The sequence below is a fragment of the Megalops cyprinoides genome, chromosome 4, assembly GCF_013368585.1.
Source record: "Megalops cyprinoides isolate fMegCyp1 chromosome 4, fMegCyp1.pri, whole genome shotgun sequence".
Classification (NCBI taxonomy): Eukaryota; Metazoa; Chordata; class Actinopteri; order Elopiformes; family Megalopidae; genus Megalops; species Megalops cyprinoides.
The window spans coordinates 33,960,746-33,987,899 of NC_050586.1; the positions used below are offsets into that span (position 1 = coordinate 33,960,746).

General features: G+C 37.1%; 1 protein-coding gene across 1 annotated transcript; it reads right to left on the reverse strand.

Moving 5' to 3' along the window:
• Positions 1-66: 66 nt before the first annotated feature.
• npffr2a (neuropeptide FF receptor 2a) lies at positions 67-25,351 on the reverse strand. The gene is made up of 5 exons (XM_036527297.1): positions 25,276-25,351; positions 18,088-18,425; positions 6,572-6,671; positions 4,874-5,697; positions 67-274 (listed from the first exon to the last, which is right to left on the reverse strand). Exons 2-5 carry the CDS (start codon positions 18,416-18,418, stop codon positions 234-236), a joined length of 1,296 nt encoding a protein of 431 aa, XP_036383190.1. The 5' UTR covers positions 18,419-18,425; positions 25,276-25,351; the 3' UTR covers positions 67-233.
• Between the last annotated feature and the right edge of the window lie 1,803 nt (positions 25,352-27,154).

Here is a 27,154-nt window from a genome sequence, read left to right on the forward strand (position 1 = left end):
TTCACATTAAGTTACTCCCCTGCCATTTAAGATCCAACGCACTGTAAATGCACTACTTTCCACACAGTTTGAACCACCCAGAGAGCATTTAGGGAAATGTTCAGTTTTACCATTTTCTCACATGTAAGCAAATGGAGTGGCTTGCAAATGTGTGGCTTGTTCAGAGGCACTGTAGTCTGTTTGACTTTCAATGGATGCCCACAATGGCGGAAATGGTTTTTCCTCTAAAAACCTTAACCTTCATCGTCTTTTCTTCTCATAGGTCGTAAATAACCTGCCAAGATAGATGGAAAAAATAAATCATTCATTTCATCGTTATGTGTTTGTGTGTGTGTGTGTGTGTGTTTGTGTGTGTGTGCATTTTACCACGACTATTTTACATTCAAACAATGACCATTCTTCTCCTTTCAGATGATTTGTGAAGGAAAGAATCAGAGATTACACAGTACTGTTGTAGTGCTGACAGATAAATGAAAAGCATTTATCCCACTATTTGTGCGTGGCTGTCATTGCTGTTTGTAATGGGAAAACAAATGTAAATGAAGCATCTACGTATGGAAGGAGTAATCATGCATCGACTTGAAAATAGGTGTGTCAATATAACCAGTGAAGAGAAGAAAATACCTGCTCTGATTCAACACTGAAATAAATAAATATGGTCTAGATTCTGACTCATCTCCCCGCTGATAGTGTTCACGACTTCTGGAAACTGCCACAGTCTCTTGACTTTTGAAAATATAAGTAGCATTTGTTCTGTTTCTTGCTGGGAATTTATACCATATGACATCTATCCTAAGATGACAGATCTGGTGAGTGTGAAATTTCAATGTGGTTTCTGCTGTTTTTGCAGTTATGATACAACTGCGTTAATTGATACTGGTATTTCTAGTGACAGCAGCTCTCAGTCCCTGCTGATTTGTTTTGAGGTCACAGAATTTTTCAATATAGCTGATCAACACAATTTATCATATGTCAAACTCTCCCAATGGCTTCTTCTGCGCATGGATTATGGTTTAGTTTACAGCCACATAACATTTCTAAACTCTAGCTGGCTAAATAGTCCATATATGGCATCTGATATCTAAGACACAGGCTGCATGACCTTTAACTTTGTAATACAATTTTTATGTGTACAGTAAACCATTCATGTGTATTCTGCACACTCATGTTTGTGAGATTTAGTGATGTGTACATATGGGCATCTTTGTGCCCAATTTAAATGAACAGGTAGAAAGGTATGTCTGGAAGGATGATCCAAAAGTATAAAGTGCCACATACATGCAATCTCTATACCATTGTCATTATTTCTGTAAAACAGAAAACCTGATGTTTCTCTGGTCAACTCAAATGCGGCACTCCAGACTCATGCCAATTTTAATACACTTACTCCTTGTGCAAGAAATAAATTGACTTTGCCTCAGTCAAAGACATTTCCTCCTCTGAGACACAAGCTATGAATCAAAGTATCAAAACAGTTCAAAGAAATACAAGATGATGCTTGTTGTGTCTGTGTTTGGTGGTCAAGGGAAGATTTATTCCCCCCCCCCCGATGATTAAATGAAACCTGCAGCCTTGATGATTGGTTTTCACCAATTACTTAAGAAGTTTGTGAAAATAGAACTTCCAGGTAAGCATGTATTTAGACATTGTATGAGCTGTAGCATAGTGCTTGAAAGAATTAAGAGAATGCCAGGTATATTTGACAGAAAATTGTTTGCTGTAATTTCAGTTCCGGGAATGCAACTGTTGCATTAATTCAACTTTTAAATACACACACACACACACACACACACACACATATAGGCAAATGTACCGTTAAAATACATAACTCATAACCTGTATAATAAAAAATAACTTATAAACTAATAACTTATAAACTAAAAAACATCACTCGCCATTACTTCACCAACAGGTTTAAGAATAATGATGTTGCCTTGTCATCTCACAAGGCACACAAGCTGTGTTTACAATCATTTCCATAAAGGTACTTTTGTGTCATGGCCTTATTGAACTCAAGAAGACCATGTGACTACTTCCTTAACCGCAGATCACTTACTGTAGTAACATGACTAAAATTAAGGCCACAGGAAGGATTTTAGGAAAACTGTCTTTTAAAGCTACAATCACAACTAATTTTATATATATATATATATATGTAATTATTATGTAGCTTTAAAAGACAGTTTTCTTAAAATCCTTCCTGTGGCCTTAATTTTAGTCATGTTACTACAGTAAGTGATCTGCGGTTAAGGAAGTAGTCACATTGGCAAGATTGAAGGCTTAAAAATCAAAGATTTTTTTATGTTCCACATAAGGTACAGCTGCCATTTACAAACATGGCCAGCTGCAAAACAACATTCACTTCCCTTAAGGAAACTGCAACTGTAATGCCAATTAAGCAAGTTCCAGCTACAGTTTATAAATACTCTGTTTTTACATTTTTCTCTTTGAATAGATGAACCATTCAAAATCAATCCTGTTTTGATTAATTGTACACCGAAGGGGATATACAGCCATGTGATTCATGCTTTCTGCCAAAAGCAGTATACTGTTACTGAATAAAAAGTAAGCATGAGATAAATACTTGCTAACATTATGTGGTGGAAAAGCTAGAGTCTGATTGTATAGGATTTAACTCTATCGCAGGTGAACAAAATTGGCTGAAATTTTTCTTGCTGCCTTTGATAGTTTTCTAAAGCACTATGTAAGTGCATATCTACAGAATTGTCTGATCCTGCCCAAACAACAGGTTACCTACAGGTGCTTCAGAGAGAGAGAGCGTACATTAACAATTTACCAAAGAAGCAGCACATCAGGATATGTTTGAAGAGTTTATTTCTATTAAAATATAAATATTTGAAAGTTTTAAAGGTGACTAAAGATGAATGAATGCTGATTTTTCCATGTGAATCATTCCACATGCCTTGTCATTGTATCTTGTGTTCAGCTATAAAGCTATAAATCACAGACTATACAAACAATGTTTGTCTGAAAGCTGAGCTTATTTGAATATTATATAACCCTTTATATACTGTAGGTGAAGATTTCAAAAGAAAATGTAGCTATTTTTTGCATAATGTTTGTATACCTTGTTTGTTAGTTTGCACAATCTCATTGTAACATCACATGTAAACAAATATATTGTCATGTCATCATCATAGCAAAGCAAGTATCTAATAGCTCCAATCACTCTGTCAATAGGCATACCACACATATATATTGTTTGCATATTGTAATATGCTATCTCCCACTACAAATACTGTCATTCTTTTGTTCATTCCCAGGCAGTTGTGCTTTTTATCACAGGAAAATAGGGCATTCCTGCTGTTTCTCATTTCACTGCATTCATTCAAATTGTATTTGTTTACATCAAAACTAATAGAGTACCATTGTGTGTGGCCATAGACAGAAACTGGCTTGACTAACTTGACTAGCATGAGTAGGAGTGGTTCGTCATACTCTGGAATAGTCCATTTTACACACAATTTCTGTTGTTTTTAAAATAAATAAATATGATTCTTCTTCTTTTTTTGTTTGTTTCTAGGAGAAATCACATCTTTCCTTTGGAATCATATGAAATTGGTAGTCCTGGAAATATTATCATTGATTTTTTTTTTTTTTACAACTTCTGTTCCATCTCCTTAACAAAGATGGGCCATATTACCTTGTAAAATGTATATCTTTATTTGCTATATTTGTAATAAAACCATTTGAGTTTGGAGTAGTAAGAGGTGTACAAAAAAGCAGGTAATAATCCTCACTGACTACTAAATCCAAGTTCCATTTTGTGAATAATTGTAAATTTCACACTGGAATCATGGTACATTCTTCCAATTAGCAGCCCTCACACTGAGAGTATGGCATGGTTTATAGTGTTATTCAGTCCATATATCATTATTACTGTATTTGTATTGTTATTATCCAGTGTTTTTATAGCAAACAAATATTCCTGTAAAAAATATGCTGTAAACCTTTTTATACGGTACAAGTAAGGTAAATTGCACTTTAGTGGTATTGTTTAACAAATAAAACTTTCCTGCACTCTCCAAAGGCATACAATATACAGAATGTAATTTCTTTCAAAATGATAGTGAAATACATGCTTTCAAACTATTTTTGCTAGTGGTATTATATAGGGATTAACATGTGATTCTAAAAAGGCAAAAAAGGCATGCTGTGATGCTAAATGCTAAGATTTTCAACCACAGTTTCTAGAGACACTTGACTAAAAGGGTGTTAAATTTACAAACAACATACTAAAGAAAGGTTCTTTAAATTCCAAACTGCTTGTCAACCCATTCTAGTTCACTTTGGTATTTTTTCAAACAATAATGTTAATAAACGGACAGGATTGGTTTTGATGTAGAGCTAGTAGAATAAACTAACTGGCACTTGAAAATGATCCTGAGAGATATTTTAAAATTGCTTTTACTTTAATGAAATGGAAATTTAACAGACAGCAGCGAACATACAATTCTTTGTGCTCCCATGCCCTCTCTCTCTCATTCATTTATATAAATTTGAATGACACATTGTAACTTCAAGGGCTTTCTGTAGACACACATGGCTTCACATGTGGTACACAATGCCAGCAACTGATATTAACATGACTACAAATACCTACTACATAATCATCTATAAACATTCATACATCTTACATGAATTGTTGTTGCGCATGATCCCTGTTTATGACTGATTGTTTATGACTGAGTTCAGTGGTATATTCCCTTTGTTTACAGAAGACCCCCTAAAGTGAATTGTTAGTTTTAGTGTAGATTATGGGTTAACTACAACCGGAATACAACCCTGGATTAAGTGAATATGTTTGGCCTGTATGTGTGAATTTCCAGTTAGAGTAAACTCCCTTCCTCACCATTATTTCTCGATACCTTTTCTAGGTCTTCCATGACCAAGTCTTGCTCATTCACATGGTTGTTCCTCTTAGAGCTGTTGTTCTCAAGGCTGTTGAGTGACACTGGTTCTGTGGAGACCAGCAGGTTGGCTGGGAGCACAGCGTTTCCCTGGACCCTGTGCGAGTATGTCTTTCTGCGCTCCATGTCCGCTGAGCACAGCTGGAACTTGAAGGCTGCTTGGAAACCTCTCCGGAAGTTCTCGTTGAAGAAGCCATAGATGATGGGGTTGACGCTACTGTTGAAGAAAGCCAGCCAGTGAGCAAAGGGGTAGATGTAAATGTTGATCACCCTGTACTGGTGTTCGGTGAGGCTGGCGTAGTCACTCAACATCATGAGTGTCCAAAGAGGCAACCAGGACAAGATGAAAAGCAAAGCAACGACAAGCAGCATCTTAATTACCCTTTGCTTTTTCTTTGAGACTGTATGGCGGTTCTCATGCCCAGGTTTTCCTCCCACAGGCACTGCCGTTTTGAAAAGCGTGATGCCGATCCGCGCGTACATAATCACGATCAAGGAAAGGGGAGCCAGGTAGATGTTGGCGAACAGGACAGTGGTGTAAATCTTTCTCATTTCTTGGTTCGGCCAATTTTCTCTGCACCAGTAAAAAGGGTTCGTTCTGTTGCCATCCCCAAGGAATACACGGATGGTTTGCTCCTTGGTTACTTGTAGCATGACTCCCGAGGGACACATGATTGAGATTGCCAGCACCCAGATGATTACAATGATTAGCGTAGATGTTGATATTGTCAGTTTTTGCTTGAATGGGTAAACGATGCATCTGAACCTGGAAATGATGAGAAAAAAATCTTTTTTATATTATAATAAATAAATTATAATAAATTTATAACAGTGTAACAGAGTAAAAGAATATAACTGTATATGTCTGTGTTCCCCAGTCAGCCTAATGGAGAATGGTGTCCATATCATGAGGCTTTTTGCACTAGGCTAGACAAAAGTAGGTCAAGGCATTTCTGTAAGATATGTGAGAAAGAGGAGTATTAATATCCGGTCTATAGCTAATAGGCAGCAATAGTTTATCACAGAGAAGAGTTACTTTTCACAATGCTCTCTACTGTGAGACAGACGATATGGCTAAGCAGTTACCCATATTATAAGCAGTGACACAGTGCTGACACAATACTCAGCCCTCACTGAATTTCAGTACGGATCCTTTCACATCACATAACATGACATTTTGAAATCACAGAAGTCAAAAATGTCTGAATGTCACTTGGGACCCTTTGTGTAGAACCCCAAAATGCTATATAAATTCTTCAGTACAGTGTCACGTATATACCAAGGCTGTGTTGGCATTGCCTGTTGTCAAAGTCATTTTCATTTTCCTGTCCTTTATTTCATTGTCCTTCATCCTTCATCTTTCTCTGTTATTTCCCCATGATTATAACTCTGCTCAAGTGGACAAAACCTTGGATTGTCAAATGTCAAGATGGCTGTGTGTCAACTCTGCTCATTCAATGAGAGTTCTCATTTCTGTCTTTGTAGGGTTATGTGAATTGACATTTATTGATGTCAAATCAGATTTCCATTTGTGTAGTTCCAAATTCTGAATTGCTCACTTTAAGTCTGAAAAAAAAAACAGTGGGGAAAAAACCCTCTGAACCTGGAACAAAAAATTCTGAAATTCAGTTTGAAATTACCTGTCTACAGCAATAGCAACTAGAGTAAAGACGGATGCTGACACAGATATGCCTTGGACCATCCCACTCATTTTGCACACCAAACTTCCAAAGGGCCAACCTGCCAAGAAAGAGCACATTAGGCATACACTTAGAGTTGTGTGAAACACTCAAGACAATATAAAACTGCTTTCTACCTATCTTCAACACAATGTCTGCATTTGTGATTCAAGAAAGTGTTTCTTTCTTCTCTCTGCAACCTCATAAGGTAATTGAAATTTATGGGAAATGGTGCAGAAGAAAATTTGTTAACCAAAGTTGAGGAGAAATTGTCAGACCACACAGAATATGAAATTGTAATTACACAGCACCGTACCACACAAGGGAATATTCAAACCATGAACAGTGTCACTTTCATATAAAGTTGCAAGGAAATATTGTTTCATTACTGCCTTTACTATAGGTCTCTATGTTATTTTTTATTCATCTAGGGCAACAGGGGGACCTAATTTGGGAGGAGCAGAAAAACTAACAAATGCTGAACAATGAATTTTTTAAGAGAACACAGTATGGATTCTTTTCACCTTTGAGATTCTCTCAATGTGGAAATTTGAAATGAAAAAAAAATGTACCATGTACTAAACATGAACTAGACTGTGCAAGGGTAAAATTTCTCATTTTCTCATAATTAATATTAATGCCATAAAAATATGTCACCCTTGAATGTATTCATGCATATATAAATAACTGAAATTAATGTGAATTCTACCCATAAAGCTATAGTGCAATGTGGCAGTCTTTTTTCTGGAGACATTTTTCTGGAGGAAATTTTTTTCCAATGATTATTTCAAAAACTTAAAGACACACATGACTTTAATGGTGAATAGGCTGTTCAAAGGCAGAAATTTCCATTCACAGTTATGAATGCTATGTAAATGAGACATTCAAATGCAAAAACTGTAAATGTTGGTGAAATGATCTACGGTACAGTACAGCACACTACAGTACAGTACAGGATGGTATAAGTGTCATTTATACTTCATCATGTTCCACACCTTTTTAAAAGCATATGGAGGGCTATGGTGTTTTGATTAATTTATTTTTATTACAAGAAACAAAACTAGCATGAATCAAACAGCATGACTTGCATTTAAATACTGTTGTGGGGAGACATTTTTCAAGCACAGGAGCTGAAAACTTTTAAATGTTTAATCTCTGACTTTCAGTCACAACCATTTAGCACCATGGTTAAAACTGAAGAGTGCATGGACCTCCAGGGGGTATGGAAAGCCCATTTGGGGTGTGACATTTTGAAGGGTAACAGATTTACTGGGCGTATAGAAAATGTGACTGATGTGAATAAAAATAAGAGCAACTGACAACCATTACAAGGGGGTAAGGAGTGCCTCACACAAAACGCCTCATACACAAAGTTTTGTTCCCACAGATTTAGCACATAAAACATATTAATAATACAATTCCTTCATTAACAAGACCTATTTTGTGTTTAATTGCTTTAACTTCCAAATACAAGTTCAGCAGTTTCACTTTGAAGTACCTGTACAACACTTGTTTTGTTGTTTTTGCTGACACCTCGAGGCTGTTTGCATTAAACTAACTAATTGGCTCAGGGTGAGTTGAAGCAGGCACACTCCTACCCTGTAATAACAGCAGTTACAGAAAGACAATTATACTGGCATATCATTAGGTAATCAATTAATTTTATCCAACTTTATCCCTGGTATGAGCTTAATTTGCTTTGTCCACATGCAATATATAGTTTTCATATGTGGGAAATATTAAAAATGGAAACGTGATACACATGAGATTTAATACTTGGCTTCATTAGGAATATTCATTTAATTTTAAAATCTTAGGTAAGTGAGAGGGATCCATTGTATATCATGCAACTTTATTAAGCAATTTGCCTCAGACATTCTTATAAACCGCTACACAGTACATTAGTCAACAGGACAGGGACAAGACAGCATAATTTGTAAATTGCCTCAGTACAAGTACTCTAATTTATCTTCAACTGTAAGTTAGATAATATAATTTAATTGGATTAAATTTGATCCAAATTGTCAGTGACATGTCTGTGATGAAAAGAATGTATTAGCCTTTGAAGCCAAAATAGCTGAACAGTGGCTTGTATGGATGAGGATTTGGGCCAAAGTGGCTTGGGGTTAAGGATCAGGTTGAAGTTGAGAAAACCGTATCTGTGAGCTGGTTGTTTTTTTAAATGATGCTGCTTGAAACTGCCAGAGGCCTCGTGAGCTGTTTTGGTTGTGTTTTTTATTATTTATTTTTCTCTACCTCACATAACATTCAACAGCCACTCAAAGCAGAGTACACAACCGTGCATAAAACACTTTACAATATAGGAACTAAGGGGCTGCATACCTTAAAAACAGGGCACTGATCTTATAAAGTGTTTTCCATGTCTACTTTGCATGTTTTTCACTCTTTGGCATTCAGGGATAAATTACACACCTGCATATTTCTATAAATGGGTAGTACAGAGTGAGTTCCACGCTCTGAATAAATGGAAAAAAAACTCAGTACCCAGACCCTGGTGGCCAATGGAGTTGCTAGTCTTCATTGCAGAATGCAGTCTCAAGAAATTTACTTTAATTACACATAATAAGCAGATATGTCTGAGAAAATAAAGCACAGAGGAACTGAGATAAGCCTGCATAAAACAGTACAAGCTAAAGGTGCCAGTACCAAATATTTTTGTTTTAAAAAGGAAAAACATATCAGTTTACTTGGTTCAACTTTTTGTCTTTAGTCTTCAGGTAGATAAATAATACAGAAAAAAACAACAGACAATACATAAGTGTTTTTCTGTAACGTACCAGCCACATTAATTGCACTATTTGGTTCTTTATGGTCACTTTAAAATTTAGTGAGCAGGAATGAAGTCATGTCTGTGCTGTGGCATTGGTTGAAGCACCTGGACAATGATATGGAAGAGGTTTTCTAGAGTCTGAACGAGTGAGCTATTTTAGGAGTTCAGACCACTAGCTGGCTAGCAAGCCTGTAACATGTCCATACCATACTTTATGTTTCAGAACTGTGTCAGAGTGCACTGTTATTTCCCAGAGGTCATTTTTATTTTTATGACTCAGGGTGTATATAGACAATATTCAATATAGCCTAGCTCACTAACTAGCTAAAGTTTTAATTATAATGAATGCTACTGCACCAGAATTGACTGCTTGCACCTTTCAAACGCTACAGCAGTAATATATTATAATAAAATGAATACCTTTTGTATGCCATCTAGCTAGCAACAGCATTTTCAGATGCAATGAGCTGACTGCATAAATGGAAGGGTAACACCTACCCTTGCTTTTCAGCTATGTCACACAGAACCACATCATATAAAGAATGAGAAGGAGAGTGTTTCCAGTTTCCATTATACAATTTACCAGCTAGCTACACAAAATATTGTCACTGGCACACTGTTTTATGAGGAGAGGGACTTTAGTTTGCGAGGTCCCACAACATACCCTGACACTAGCTGAAACACCTATGTGGCCAGGACCAAGAACACTGTGTTATTTTCAGGATAACGGGGATTGCAGTGTGGATTTATGCATCTTCCAGGTCTTTGAATAAGAGAAGGCATTAATCATGATTAATCACTGCATTAATCACTGCTTTGTTCAGCCAAAAATGCTACATACACTCAACCTAGTCAAATCCTCATCTAAACCAGGCCTATGGATTTGTTTACATCTCCCCCTCCCCTTTTGCAAGCGGGGTTTCATCTGCCACTTACGTAATTCTCACAGAGGGAAGGTTGTACTATTTTGCTCTGCTGATCTCTAGCTAATTTATGTAGCTATCTGGCAAAATGGTTGGAGATCATTATCAACTGCTCTAACGGCGCCAGTGTTGTTCCCTGTCTGCAGCTGGCTACTGTTTAAATCTAAGAGACTGTGGTTAAATAGATAACAAATGTCATGCACATCTAGCTCTCTGTGAAGAAACTGGCCAACACTTCACAAAAAGAACAGAAAAGCAAAATTTACACACAAAAAAAAAATCAACAAAGGACAACAGACAGCAGCCTTGGGCAAGCACATACAGCAGACATCCACACTTCTCAAACAAAAACTGAACTGTACTCCAGCGACACACGTGTATTTAATTATTTACAATTAAAATAGGTGTGACTCAGATGGCTCAAACAGTTAAAGACTTAAGGCACTTAACACAATTATGCTTAAGATGTTTGCAATGAAATTAATTATCATAGATGTGTTATTGGTAAGGTAGTGTGTAATTTAAACAAGTGATCCATGGAACATTTTCACAAATATTTAAGAATACAATTAACACAAACAATTTTCAGTTTTGGGGAAATAGGTGATGGAAGCCTTGTGTTGCTCTCCATCAAGGCATCATAAATTCACGCAGAAGCTAAGAATAACGTTTGTTTGTGATTCTCAGTCCTGGACAAAAAAAAAGTCCAAAAAATCCCTGGTTTTGAAGCATTTTAAGCTTACTGATGATGATAAAAAAGCCAGATATGCAAGATAAAACTCGTGTACTCAACAACACATTTGGGAAACCATCTGAAAAGTGTACGTTTATTTCTGAATTCATAAAATGGCTATCTTAGTAAATTAAGGTCTTTATTTAAGGTCTAAAATTAAGATCATTAGTTATGCCTAAGTTAAATAGTTTAGCCTTCTGTGCAGATAATCACTGTATTATTTATTAATGTTTAGGTGCATTTTCAGCGGATTTTTCCTAAAGCAGGATTCATTGTCAGCAAAGCGAGAAGCTCACTTATGCCAGAAAATGTAAACGAACTTGTGTTCTTGGCCCACAACATTAAACGGGTGAAAGAATAAACAAGAGCATAACCTCCTTCCCAGATGGAGTGTTTGTTCTTATTTTTTTGTCCAGACTGTTATTTTTTTAGGCACAACTTCCACATTCGTGGAATATATTTGACAGTTACTGTTGAGTGTGGCAATGTTACTTTATTATCAGGCTTTAAGGACTTTTCATTTTGGTAAGATAGCCGATGACTTTTTGACTAAACAATCTCTGTTATTTGGCCTAAAGAATTTTATTTATTTGCAACTTTGTTTAGCGCAGACAATAGGTTTACAAGACATCAGTTTTCATTAGGCCTATGAGTTATTGCATGTCAGACACTGGATTCTTTATGTTGATGCTCGTATGTTTATTAAATAATGTCTATTAAAGAGTGTTAAACTTTAAAAAAAGTGTGACTTTCTCATATTCATCATCTCTTTATTCATATTATTGAGTAGAAAGTAGAGTATCCTGAAACAACGGGCCAAAGCGATGTTGTCACGTCACAGACATTCGAAGCTTCGTTCGAAAAAGGTTGGCTAAAATTCGATTGGCAGAAAATGACATTCAATACAGCCCTAGTCTGTAGATGTGTTAAAACACTTTTGTTGACATAGTTTCAAGGCTAGGTGTGTCAGGTGTCAGGTGTGGCTAGCCATTGTCATTGCCATTTCAAACATGTACAATGTCTCATAGCCCTCGCACACCTCATGTTTTGCACATTTAAGGTTAGACATGTGGAAACTGATGGTCATAGCCCTAGGTCTCTGGCCACACCTAGTCACACCAAGAGTAGAAAAACACTGCTGTCCCGAGAAATGTAAAATTTGGTTTTCCTGAAAAAGATTATTGCATTCATTTCATCAGTGTCCATTCATTCAGAACGAATATTTTCTGTATTATTCAAATGTTATCTTTAGCTGTCTTAAACGTCGCTCAGAGTCAATAGTCAAAGACTGTTGGGCTTTACAGATTTATGATTGCCTCCAAATGTGTAGCATAAAAAATTTATTGATTTATTGCTGACGTAAACACATTTATGTATTATCCACTGCACAGATCATAATTGTTGTCTGGAAAAGCTATCCTGTTAGCTGTTGTTACAGTACTTATAGTGCATGTACAAGATGACGTTGCTGTTAATTTCATATCAAGCATAACATAAAATTGTACAAAAAAGTCTCACTGAAGCTGCAACACATTTTAGGTTCAACTCCATGTAAGCTATAAGTAGGTACATGTATTCAAAGAATATAGATCACACCTGTGGAGGTAGATGTCAGCAGGTCTCATTACAATATGTTTTTTTTTTTTTTTTGGTAACTGAAGATCCACCAATTTTTCACTTTCAGCTTTCATTGACTCTGAAGTGTGTTTTATCTTCATGCCATTCGAGACAATCTCACATGACACCTAATCAAGAATCCCTAGATTACTACATCCCAGCATGCACTTAGGGCTATCTACTTTGACAGTCAACAATGACTTAGTCACCGTCTTGCAACTCAGACAGCAATCTGCTGTAGTAGATATAGAAAATTAAGCAATTAGAAGTAATTGCAAGCAACTGTAAACATACTTAGACAATTTAAATACTTAACAAGCACACCAAGACTACCTTTATTATAAATAACAGGGAGATCAAGCAATACCACTGTGGTTGAAGATGTGTAGAATTTAAATTCATAAACTGATTTTTTTTTTTTTAAAAAGGAACATGTGTATATGAATTATTTTAACAGTTTCAAATGATAAATGTGCATTCAATATTAGTTTTTCAGTGTTTTTTTATTGGTTTGAACAGTTGGTTATGTATAATAGTACATGTACATATTCACAAATTAGCTATTGCTATTACCCTCAATTGACCCTGTTATCCCATTAGCATGATGCAGATATGTTGCTCCTAATGAGCACGCATTGTTGTATGTTATATAACAGTTACATAAGAACAACTGTTTTGTGCTCAATGTTTTAACGTTGTGTTTTTCAGCCTGAACTTCATTCACTGTGTTTCTGGCTGTTCTCTGCCAATGGTCATGCTGCTCCTGTGCCATGAGCTGTGTGGGGTGCTCTGCATAAGAATGCTAAGTAAATCATTCAATAAATGTATACGTGTGTGTGTGTGTGTGTGTGTGTGTTTTCATTGAATAAATTAATGAAAAAGATTGACCTTGGCAGGAAAATATAAACCCTGTCAATCTGGCATAGATGGAACAAATCTGAGGTGAGCAGTGAGACACCATCTGCATTTTCAATGACCAGCACAATACTTATGTATGTATTCGCCTATTTATTCGCCTATATATTTTAAAGGGAGTCCTGTAAAGACAGTAGACAGTAGACAGTAAAGATGAACAAAAGTAAATTAATTAATTTAAATAAATCAATAATATAGTACTTATTCATGCTAATAAGATCACACCTGTTCTATTTTAAAAGACTAACAAACTTGTACTGATGGGGATTTGGGGCAAACTGGCTGGAGTTCAGTGTCAGGGTAAAGTTGATGAAATCATATCTGTGGAATTGTTGGTCTTCATTTATTTATTTTTAAAACTGCTTGAAAATGCGAGGAGGTTGATGAGCTGAGATACACACTTGTGTTGCTCACGTCTGCATTGGATGTTTAGAAGAAGGCTACATGGTCATTTATTCATTCCAGAACACAAATAAGAAAGATGAAAAATCTACCTGTGTGGGCATTCTTTTTTTTTTTCTTTCAGAAAGAGGCTGTCGAAGTTGTGACACATGTAACAGTGTGTTAAATTTGGTATTGATCCGAATGGTGTCTGCTGGATCAGTAAAACTAGCTTTGTTCAACAGCCAGTGGGACAGTGGGACAGCGCTGTGGCCTTGTGACTGTCAGTGGATTTGTTCTTTGTATTACAATGCATTGTTGTAAGTAACTGTTGCTCCGATGGGAACTGTATTTAGAGATTTCCGTCCATTGAAGCTAATGGCTACTCTGAGAGGCTTAAGTCTCTTGACTTGGTTACCTGTGTTATGAATTTGAATGAGCACTACTATTCTTGATTGAATTGGCTTCATTTCTTCTCTCTTCTAAATGCAAATTAGAGCTGGATGAAGCAAAAAAAGTCGCTTAAACAGCAGCAGTCTGGTTCAAACATCCACCTTGTAACCTTATGGCACATACATGCATATATATATATATATATTGACTACCATGTAAATACAACTAACTAGTAAATGGAAATAGTTTCCAGCTCCATCAAAGGCTTTCAATACCAACTGTAAGATGTTCCAAGGGTAAAGGCAACGAAGGATGTGATTAAGACAATATATATTCAGATTTTTTTGTACCAAATCACCTTGCAAATCTATAATTATGTACAATTGCTATATGCAATATGGCCATGCTGGCATGTGACCCACTCAACAATAATGTAAATTCATAAGGCTTATTATTTAACTAAGCAGGGAAACTGCTTATAACAGTTACAAAAATAGCTTGCTTGAACATCTATTTATATTCTCTGTGCACATGTGCAGCCCTGTCTGGCATTGTGCACACTGTACGCACAATGCCAGGCAGGCCTGCACATGTTGATATGCATATAAAATGATGTCATAAAATGAACCTATACATGAGAAAGAAATAGCTAAGAACATATAAACAAATATTCACCGTTTGGTATACCACTGTTTAAACAAATGACCCAGATAAGTACAGATTATAAGGGTGGCATGATAACCCTTCCCAATATACGTATGTTTAGGGGTATTTCAGGGTTCTGAAATGGATGGTTTCAGAGAATAGGCTTGCTGTGATGCACATTAATATGTATTCACCATGCACTCTAATTATAAGGAGTGTGTAGGTGCTTTGTCCTTGCAATTTAATTGGATTGTCACCTAGGATATATACGCTGCAATTTAGGACACATGGACATTTGAATAAGGCATGCAAAATGCTGCATACAAAATACATAAGAGTACAGGAAGCAAAGCATGGATACCATACACTATTGCATGGCAACTGTTCCTTCAAGGTTATACTGCACCATTACCTTGAGAGCATTTATTCCAGATAACAAGGTCCTGTTTTGTGCCCTTAGAGGCAAACAAATTTAAGTCAAGTGTCTAAAACGTATCCACAACACAGTAAGCCTGCACATTACCAGGGCTTGACCATGGGATACAAAGGCATATCAGCTAATTCACAATTCCAGCAGGGCACTACCTAGGGGTGAATGACATTGTTATACAAGCAAGCAAAGCACAAAGTGTTCTAGAAAATTATTGGGGGGCATATTGGCCATGTCCAAGAGACAGATTTTTTGAAAACCAAGTATTCCTCCATAGTATTTCCCATTTGCACACCAAGATTCAGATTCAAAGAAGACACTGTCATGATGAGTTATGTAATGGAGAGAAACAGGTGGAAAAACAAGAACAATTACTCTGAAGCCATTCTGTCCTTGGAAGTATAATAATTCAGCTGTTGATATAAATAAACCACAGGTGAATCTGTTGATTGATAGACACAAAAAAAGCTTAAAAGGCTGAGTTTTGAATGTGTATTTTATTGTTTAGTGTCTGAAAATAACATTGCATTACCCATTAATCACAGAGGCAACTTTACTGTGAATACAGCATGAAATTCCAACAACTCCAGCCACCTGAACAAGGTGATGAGATACAGCGCCACTAATTTAATTTTCAGTATAAAGCATCAAAAAGTAATTAGTAGGTGAAGTCTTACCAACATGCCTGGCATTCTTCTTGAAGGACATACTGACCTTTCTTCACAGAAAATTAATCCTGTAACCTCAACTGCATTGACATGGCAACATGTTAGACAAAGAGTGCTTGATATTTAATTTTTATATATTTTCTGAAAACGATTTTCTTTGCTGTGGCCTTCCACTATTAGGCCTTTCATTATGGTGACTACACCATTAGAACTTTACAAACCATGGACATCAAAATAACATAATAAAATCCCAAGCATTCCAACTTAGCAGTTAGGTAAGTTTATTTTAATTCCCTCTGATGATAACCTGTGCATGTCTTCACTTTAAATTTTGTTTAAAGTTAAAAATTCATTGCATCATATTACGTTATGACCCTAACTACCCACTGACAATGCTTCTCTGTTTGCTGATTTGATTATTATTACTGAATGAGAAGAACTGAGTGTCCTGATATTGAGCTGCTGTTCATTTTGGGAACAGAGACACGCTCACTCATGGGACTTGCATAAATTCTGCTCTGCAACAATGCAGAAAATAGCTGATAAAATATAATAGGGGCCTGAAAAAGACACAGCAGTGCCAGCATACAAAAAGGCACTAATGATCAGAAGAATTGATGGCAAACTGTTTGGGTCTAGGAGCTACCAGAGTCGATGAGCTCTTCAAAACTTCATTGTTCCTGGCAAGAGGATGGATGTATCCTTGCATGGCTACAAGTGCTGTGCTATAGGTGGCAGCTCCCAGGATCTAGTGAGTGCACGTTCAATTTCTGCACACAAATTGCAAATAAAGTGTGGCGGAATATTGCTTATCACAGAAATTCAAATGCGTGTCTGCATAAGAGATCTCCTCAACCTCAGATTCATCTCTATCTGTGACTGTCAGCCAGGTAGGCCCTGTGAAATATCAATCTCACTACAGTCAAGTAATTCAACAAACAAGTATCAAATCTAATTCTTAGGTACTAAATGTCATCTTAAAGAAGCAGCGCCTTATTTATGTTTTTAGAGCAGTGCATCAGAAAAATGAGATTCAGGAAACATCATTAAGGTAAAAAAGTCACATTTAAGTAAATGGCGTAATGCACATTATGCATATGTATATATGCAGATTGAAGCACAAAGAACAAGCTCTGTCAGGACATATTTCAATAATTTATTATATTTAAACAAAAACACTTTTAATTTCAGAATAATTGTCATCATTTATTGTTTAGTATAATAGTTGAAAAACATTTTGAACATTATGCTAAAAATCTGTGGTAGTTCTATTTCAAAAGACAAGATTTATTCTCCATCTAATGAGTTATTTGTTGAAATGGTATCTTCATTTAGGAGAAGGGAAAAAAGGTAAGATTTTATGTGTCACAAAACTGATCTCAAAGAAGAGACCATATTACACATATGAATTTTAAATTAATTCTTGCAGTTATAGGATCTGTCCTGATCCCAAGGGATTGTGAGTTCAATCCCCCAGCCCCAGTCATTACAGGGCCTCAGCAATGGGACACAATGGCTCTCTGTTTGGCATTCAAGAGAGATGGACTCTCCTGCCCAGTATGTGCACTTGTACGTCAAGGTGCTTCATGCCACAGAAGTCTGGAAAAGCTCCAACCTCATGAGCCCTCTAGGCTTGGACACATCTTAATTATCTCATGTGCCACTAGACAGGTTATCGTAACATATTTCATTTAGCCTAGCTGAAGTTTGTTAAAGCCATTTCATGTAATACTTGACACCATTTTCTATATATTTGCCTATTATGTCACAAATCCAAACCTTTACTGATATATAGATGTAGAGCAGAAGTAGGAAGGTGACCCTTTTGAGAGAGATACCCTTTTGGGAGATACTTTTGAGCTGAACAGACCTTAGAGCTTAATGTGGCCCTTATTTCCATTCAAGAAAAGACACCAAACACACCTTGACAGAAGCACCATGTACATATAGCATGCACACAGACCTGGAACATTGCACATACCTGTTATTATGTTATCCAGAAGGGTCGTTGGCATGCAGAATATTCCGACAAGCAGGTCGCTGACGGCGAGGTTGAGAATGAAGAGGTTGGTGACAGTTCGCATGTTCTTGCTGCGCAGCACGATGAAGCACACCACTCCATTTCCGACCATGCACACCAGAAAAATCAGCAGGTAGGAGACGATGAAAATGGCAGCCACAGGAGGCTGGTGGAGGTAAAATCCAACGTACGTGATGTTGTATGGCGGGTTGAAGTATTCCTGGGATGCGTTTGGAAAAGTCCAGTTTTCACCCTCCACCAGCGATACATTTGGATCCAACCTTTGATTCATTTTAGACCTGGAAAAAAAGAAGGATGACATGTGAATGGTCAAGGTCTTGTGCCTTCTGATGGCTGTCCTCCTTCAAAAAAAAAATGAAATTGAAAAATTGTTGTGAAATTGTAGAAATGGAAAGCCACAGCGATTTATGTACGTCACTGAAATCCCCAGTGTGAGTAGCTGATGATCAACAGTAGGCGGTGATGACATACTTAATTTATAGGGCTGGTTTTCAATTTTAAGATTTCAAACCAGTTTAATATCCACACCCAAGGAAAGCAATTCCCTTGCCTCTGCTGAGTCTTTGGACACAGCGACCACCTGTGAAACAGCTGAAATTCAAAGCTTCTCTATTATTGCTAAATTTAATTTCAAAGATAATGGTGCATTTAGCTTTTCTGTATCAAACTATGCCAACCCCTGCCAACAACCTCTGCATGTCCAGCTCATTCACTGTTTCACCAGGAAGCTATTACTGTTACCAATTCTTTCTTTGACCAATTTCAAATTTTAACTGCTAAGAAATCCCATCTGCTGCCTGAACGTCACATTTCAGCTCATTTTTTTTTCCAGCTTTCAGCAATTGTAAATTTGTTCCTACCCATTATATAATGTCACTGAATGCTGGATGGTGAATGTTATTGAACTGTGATATCATATTTGCCTGTTACAATGCCCATGACACATCATCAAAGGTATGGTGATGAATAAAAAGGGTCACTGCTATATGTGGCAAAACATCTGGTTCTCTTATCGTGACAGTTGTCAGCTCCTATGAGGCTCAATAAAACTGCTGTCACAACTATGGTCAGGCATGATTTTCTCCATATTCTTTCATCATTTACAACACCACCTCAGCCTCCTTCCTGTTGGCTGACATTTACATCCAACCATAAAGCCTTAAGAAGTACAGGATATTACATGCATTTTATCTTCCTGTCATGAGTGCCTCAGGAAAACCTTTATAAATCATAAATCATTCTGATCTGTGATAAAATCATGTTGATCTGTGTCTAGTAGCACAGAGAATGTGGATTTTTTTGTCCTTACTTTTGTAACTACTGCCAGCCTGTTGTTGCCACTGTAATCATTTCCTGTATAATTGTCATTGGGAAAATGGAAAAAGCTTCATGTAGGTTGTTGCTTCAATCAGGCCATCAAATTAGAGCTAGTGATTTTTAGGTCTGAAAACAACCCAACAGCTCACCACTGGTAGGAAGTCATATGTATCACCAATTTGGGATGGCCTAATTTCACTGTTAGCCTTGCATAAGCCTCAGGTGTTAAATGAGTTTTTATAAAAGCAGCCTCCTGCAGTCTGGCTCCGACAGCACACGGTTCTCTCACTGTTGAGGCAAACACTTCACTAACAAGCTGGCGTTCTCTCTCCTTTTACACATGTTAATTAATACAATTACAAAACTACACATTTTCCTCTCACAATATTCAATTTCATGTGAACACCGAATGAAATGAGTGTAAACTTGAATGTTATCATAACATCTTAACCACTAGATTTTCTATTATAAATAGTTATATAAAAACACTGGGAGGGTAATATGTATGTGTGATCTTTCTCTTTCTCTCATAATGTACACACACACACAGCCAGGAATTATGTCATTTTATTTCTTGTGCAGTCCTGACAAGAGAATGTGGTTCCCTACAGCTCCTCATCACATGTGTGGCATTGCACTAAATCTACAGACAGCAACAGATGATCCTTTTGTGTGTCTGTGTCAAATGACCTTCATGTTATCCAAAGTCTGGGCGTGCAATCTAAATGGGTTTTGCTAATGCAAGCTAATTTCTTTAATTAATACAAGAGCCTATATTGGGTGTAATTGGTTCTAAAAGCCTAACGATACAGTTACAGAGATGATTAGGCAAATCCAGTGTTTGATATGGATTTCTTCCTGTGAATGTCCTGTGTTTTTTAAATAGAATGGTCTGTCCTGGCCCTGACCAGCTTAATTTTTTGCATATTTACGTATGGTATGCTATGGTAAGCAGTTTGTTTTCTTGCTTTTCCCAAGGACATTTGTGATCAACCATATTACAGCATGTGTTTTTTCAGTCTTTTCTTTCTGTATTTCATCACAGCACTGTATTTCATCACAGTGCTAATGTGACCAAAACTTTGTGGATGGCAATACGGCAAGCCACAGATACTCGCTACTTGACATTCAGCTTGCTACTGTAGCTAGTTAGCCATGTAACTGATTTTTCTAGTTAGCTATCCAGCTAAATTGCTATAAATTCACTTGCTTGTTAGCTGTGTTTTAAATTTTCAATCACACATGCATTAACACGCAGGTCAAACTGGTCAGTAGTGGATAGTTGGATACCAATTCAACTCTATATATATTGTTGGTAAATTTTTACAGTGCAGGCTACTTTTGGGTTACTGATTCGGAGAAACTGGGCTCCACGTTGGTTGCTATTTCTGACAGCGCTGTCACCCTGAATTTTTTGGTTGTAACACTTTGCTTGCCTCTAACGTCTATGCTTTTGAAGCAGATGTGGACAATGGTAAGAGAGTAAAACTAAACAAAACAAAGAAGTTGTTTAGGGCGGCAAACATTAGAACTCTGTCAGAACTTGAAGTTTTGTTGCACATCTCTGCTTGGTTTCTTTTTATTAGACTGCAAGAGAGTGCTCATGTATAAAATACCTTGCGATGCTCACTATCCACTATGCAGACACCCTGTAAACAAAACAACTGTAAACTCCTTGTTCACTCCAGAAACTTAAGCCGCAAATTGACCTACTTCATTGATGGACCCACATCCTTATGATTGTGCTGTCATTTTCTGCAAAAGTGGATGGTGTAACTGTGGATTTGTTCTCAGGGGTATTATATATATATATCAGGAAATAAACTACTGTCTATTAATGACATCTTGTAATATTCATGGTTCAAAATAATTTATGCCCTTGATTTATACTCCTGTTAACATTTTTTTTTTTTTTCAAAATAATCCAAGGCATGGGATAACATGGAACATTGCAAACTGTGCCACACATTTTTTGTTTGTTTGTTTGTGTGTGTGTGGTGTGTGTGTGTGTGTGTGTGTGTGTGTGTGTGTGTGTGCGTGTGTGTGTGTATACACAGTTTAACTGCAAAGCAAAGCTACATCACTTATTGTGAGTTGCCAATCCTTACGGTTCTCTCATAAAACAATTACTCTGAGTCATATCAGACATCTCAGTCATGCAAGGCACACACCTACCTCCACACCAGAAATGACAGGACAGACACAGACACCAGGCATCAGCACTGTCAGGTCTACTTCTTTAAATTAATTCATTGTTTTCTGAACACCTTATCAACTCAAAACAGTCTATGATGTACTGATAGGAAGGTAAGCTCTGTCAGAGAAGGAACAAAAAGATATTACATAAGAACACAGACACACTGTCAATACATACAGATACCGACATAATGATATTCCTCTTATTGGCATCACAATCTTAGAATGGGTATAATGTTGATTTTGACAAAAGATAACATCTGAAAGTAACAGTGACTGAAATTTCAGTTCAGTATCAATTAGAAACTCATCTATCAATTAGAACTGTTTGCAGGCAAAGGGTTTCACTTAAGACCTTTGATGTATTTTGATTCTATTGGGTATCACTAAAGATCATTTACTTGGTCCTGTATATTGACCAGCTTATCTCTCTAACATTTGTTTGAATGGATTGGCATTGAGCTGCATTTCATATGGTCCCTTGTCCATATTCTTTCCAACGTACCTCCTTATTAAAACCTTATCGCACAGCTGAATAATGCAATCAAGTAATTGACCCGTACATAACAATTAATAAGCATCAAATGAATAACAGCATGAAAAAAGTCTTCCATTCAACATAAATTCCCACTAGGAAACCATAGCATGACACATGGGCATCTCATTGTTGGAGGTGTCATTTTTGATGCTTAAAGTGGTCCTTATTCAGATATGTTCATGCATTCATTTCCATAATAATAATAAAAAATCTGGAAAAATAACAATTGGTTCCAGTTTGTCTGATCCCTGACAGCACTGTGAAATATAAGCAGTTGACTTGTTAGTCAGACACAGAGACATTAATTGAATGTCACTCAAAGTCAGCAACATATACCCACCCACACACATACACACACATCACACTTGAATAACACTCATACTTCTCTCATCCCCAACCCCACACACTCACATACTCACACACACACACACACTCACATGCACACTTCTCTTGGTTTTGAAAGTGAGCAAAACAAACTAAAGAACACTTATATATGCAAACAAGTGAGAAACAACTCACTGTTAACTGTGATCTATTTCTGAAGTTATGATGATGATGGTGATTATCGTACAATTTTTTTTCAAAAGATTGCAACTGCAAGAGTCCAGAATTCTCACGTTCTGACACATGTTCTCACCTACACATCCAAAAAGCAAAACTTGATGAAACAATGATAGCATTGAAACAATTGAGCTGGTTATCTTCTATAAGTAAGTAAACAGTATGTAGTGGGTGACACTGCTTGCACTTACGTGAAATACCACAACAGTTGGTGAAAACCTGCTTCCAGCAGAGCTGTTATGAAATCATTTGCATATTCAATTCTGTATTTCTGTGTTCAGGATGGAAGGAAATGACCGTAATGGATGGGTGGCTGTGGGCTCACTGCTGAGCAGGAAATAGCTCTAGCAGGGATGGGCTGAGCCAAAAACAAGATTCGCCACAGGGAGATTCAAAGAAACACCACTGCTGACGATGACATGTTCCAGGGAATTTATTCAATAAGCACAGCAACAATTTTACAAATGTAGAAAAGGCACAACATCAGCATGAAATGAATCGTTTCAGTGCTACTTCAGAGGACTAAGGACAGGGGAAATGCATTGCAATAGCAATATGTTCAAGGGCATTAAGTGTGGAGTAATTAAAGAGGGACTCAACAGTAAAGCTTCACTGGCATCACTGGCAACAGGAATGGCTGGTCTGGCATCAGGATGTGTGATTGTTAGGATCTGTCTAGGTACAGTGTGCCTGTGTATTAGTTTTGTTCGCATTTACTGTAAATGTCCCTCACTCACGTTCAGTTAAAAGAGACTGATATTCTGAGATTATCTTGGATTCATTTAATGTGTGATTACAATGACGCATTTACAATAACATACTTGAATTATTAAAACTGACCATTGGCGATGATTTTGTATTTTGGTAGTGTTTAACGTTTTCCAGATTCACTTACATCAGATTTACTCATTTAAGATGCTTTTGCTGCTGGGGTGGACAGTTTTGTATTAGCACTGTGTCAAACAGTCAAAACAATCGAGCAAAAATGCTGCTGCAGTCTAACGCTGCATCAGCCCACTTTCAGAAGCTTTCAGTTAAGGTGTCAGAACCGTGTGGTCACTCATCTTCAAGAGAAGCACAGACAGATCGAAAACATGAAGACTGATTCACTGAATGAACTTAAATTATAAATAGTATTATGGGGATATTGCAGAGATGCTTGTGTGTGTGTGTGTGTGTGTGTGAGTGCGTGTGTGTGGTGTTCCAACTTTGATTGAGCAAGCTTTTTTGGTCCACAGTATGAGTCTGTGCATCTCAGTGCTGTCGTAGCTATGTGTGTCATTGATTTTGAAGTGCGACAGCACCTCCTAATTAACCCAGGGGGAAAGAATTGTCATTGTTCTCATTTTTTTTTACACATAGACTTTGCAGTCCAGAGCTGAGAATATTTAGAGATCATGAGAGCAATTGGACAAGTTCTTGCTTAAGACTAACCGGTAAATTGGCCATTGTAGATGGGTGGAGTAGCTCTGTTATAATAAATTCATTCTTAATGATTTTACAAACGATTAAGAAAACAATGGTAAAATTGTTCAGAGGTTACTCCCTGGCTCAAAGGAGTCCCTGAGGTGTACCATAAAGAACAAACTGAGAGGCATCTTGTGTCCATCCACACAAACTATAAACCCAAGGTTACAGCGGCTCAACATGGGACTCAACATTCAACAGTTCAGACCAAAGAGCACGATGCCGAAAAATTCCTCAGAGTTCTTCTTAAACGTTTACAGCCGAAGGTCACGGGCGGAATTAAGAAAAGACCGAAATGCCGCGTATGTTGTTTACCACAGGTAAGCACTAACAGTGCATGTAAAAATGCGCACAGACAGGAGTTTTTCCGTCCAATGAAGTCGCGATAAACCTGTACAGAATCGTTCAGCTAAACCTAAAATTGCCAACTGTTCTTTGAATTCATCGAAACTACCTTGATTCAATTCAAGGATGCCAGTGAGAGAAGAAAAACCGTGACAAGAGAAGAAAATACTTCAAGTAATATGCTCAACCATTACCTTTGTTCGCGGATAAGTTAAAAGTAAGAGGCTAATAAGATTTTCGCCTTGGATTTCCCCTGTTATTAAAGCTAATCCATTAATCCCATGGGCAAATACACTTACCTAAAATTGGAAGCACCTATTGGAGCTCACCTTCAGAACATCATACTTTTAAGTAGCAAAACAGCACCAGTGACAGTATTTGACTACAGCTTGACGGCAAATATCAAACGTATTTTTGTATATAACTGGAAAATTAGCAGAGATGAGATAAAACTCCCGTCGGTTATACAGTCCAAAGACAAACATGTCAGAACATGTTGTGTTAAAAATCACTTAGCTGCATGTGAAGCCAGTTTGTTTCCACGTCAGTAAGCACGATGTTCTCTTTGGCATTTATGTGGACGGTGCAGGCAGTTCGTCGAGGGGAGGAAAAAATATTCCCAACATTGTGTTCATCTGAGTTGCACTTTCTATTAGAATACTAAATTTTTCACATGATTACGAAGAAGATAAATAGCGTCTTACCTTGGATAAACACTGCCACGTGCGCTTCTATCACACCTGTGCTCAGGTAAAATAAATAAGCTCAATTATGGTCAACTATGATAACAAAAATAAAAGAACACAAGAAAAGAAAAAGGCGTTCAAAAATTGCAGGGTTTAAGTTATAGCCGGTTCAGAATGCACATAACCAAAGTGCAACCGCTTTTACGCACTGGAGTCCCTCTCAACATCTTTCGTATTCAAACCTCGAACGCGCTGGGTCCGGCTTCTGCACCGTGTGCCGCAAATGAAACTGACTAACTGCATCCAGGCGATGGAAAAAGCTGGATCAGTCTGAGGTAATGTTGCACGTTTTAGCGTCACGTTTAGGGGATGGACCACATAGCAATGAGAATGGTTAAGATGCGCTCCGCTCTCAGCTTCTGTTGGCGCGGGTGACCAGTAGTTACAGAGCTACTCCTAGAAGAGAAACATATCGTTTTAATTTGCTTTCGTTGTGTTATTATACCACTGGAATAAAATTGTGTGGGAACATACTGTTGTCTAGTATTAACAAATCTATATTTTTATATATTTCTCTAGCCCTGTGTTACACAGCGCTAGAAAAAAAATATTTAGGTTTAAAGTGTCAGCAAATTTAAAAAGCTGTTGCTTTTCTCTTCCGTTTTATTGTGGTCATGTCAGTATCAATCAAGCATTACATCAAATGACATTCTGATATTATACAGCTGACGTGTATGATCAACGTTTTGAAAGATGATAAATACAGGTTAATATAAACATATTACACTAGAGTTTACGGATTCCGATGTTGTTATTTTTCTACGGTAGAGGTCACTATTAACCCAGTTGTACGCTATTAATAATTACTGAGGGAAAATAAATGGCCACAGATTCATGGGAATGTGAGTTGCACAGCGGTATATATAACGATACTTCAATATGTAAAATAAAAGCTAATTTCGAGATTTTCTCCTCTGGATTTTTGGCCTTGGCACAACCTTCTGATGCAAGGTTCTCCAACAAGACCTTAATCTAGGCCAATCAACATGATGTTACACCATGAATTACAGTTGAAGGATAATGTGTTTTTATCTGAATTAATTCAACAATTAAGAAGTTCCAAATTTTCATGACATATGGATTGTTTTATACGGTCACTTCTTGTCAGCAGAAAGAGCTAGTGTACTGAATTGCAGTTTAGATACAGAGTATCTGCACATCTAAATATGGGCATTCCCAAGATTGAGCAGCAGTGTAGCATAGTTGTTAGGAGCGTGGCTCATAACCAATAGGATTCAGTAGTAGAAATGGATAGCAAGTCAAAATTACAACCTATGTAATTTGCTCTGGACAAGAGCTTCTACTAACTGATAATACTGCAATGTAATGGTTTATCCAGGGAAAGCAATGCAAACCCACACTCTGCTTTCCCAGTCACAAGTTGTCAAAGTTCTTCCTCTGGTCACCATAGCTCACCTACACCTACACCTACACCTACTTGTTGTGAAGCTCCAACAGAAGCAGAAAGTAAAAGTGCACAATATACTCCAGCATATATAGAAATAAAATTATCATTATCTATAAACAAAGTATGAGTTCAAACCTCTTGATAATGGGACAGAATGGGTGGATGTCATGGTGCATATGTCACCATTTACATGATTTTTACAAAGTATGTGCAAATCCTATTAGGTGCAAGATCACATAGATGTTTCCCATAGAGTTAATCTTTAAGGGGAAATAGTTAATTAAAGTTTAATTAAAAATGATAGGAAGAAATAAAAATTACAAGAAGTTAAAAAAGAGTTGATGCTAGTTTCACAAATGGAGCTATTTGGAGACTAAACCACAAGAGGTTGTTGTTAACTCAAAGAACAACATGTTTTAAGCAGCATTC

What these genes read in the sequence shown, in the direction of transcription:
- npffr2a (XM_036527297.1), bottom strand. Translation starts at nt 18,418, where the DNA reads ATGAATCAAAGGTTGGATCCAAATGTATCGCTGGTGGAGGGTGAAAAC. An exon ending in TCTGGATAACATAATAACAG is followed by an intron (nt 6,672 to 18,087) that starts GTATGTGCAATG and finishes CTTTCTTGGCAG; the next exon opens with GTTGGCCCTTTGGAAGTTTG. An exon ending in GTTGCTATTGCTGTAGACAG is followed by an intron (nt 5,698 to 6,571) that starts GTAATTTCAAAC and finishes CATCATTTCCAG; the next exon opens with GTTCAGATGCATCGTTTACC.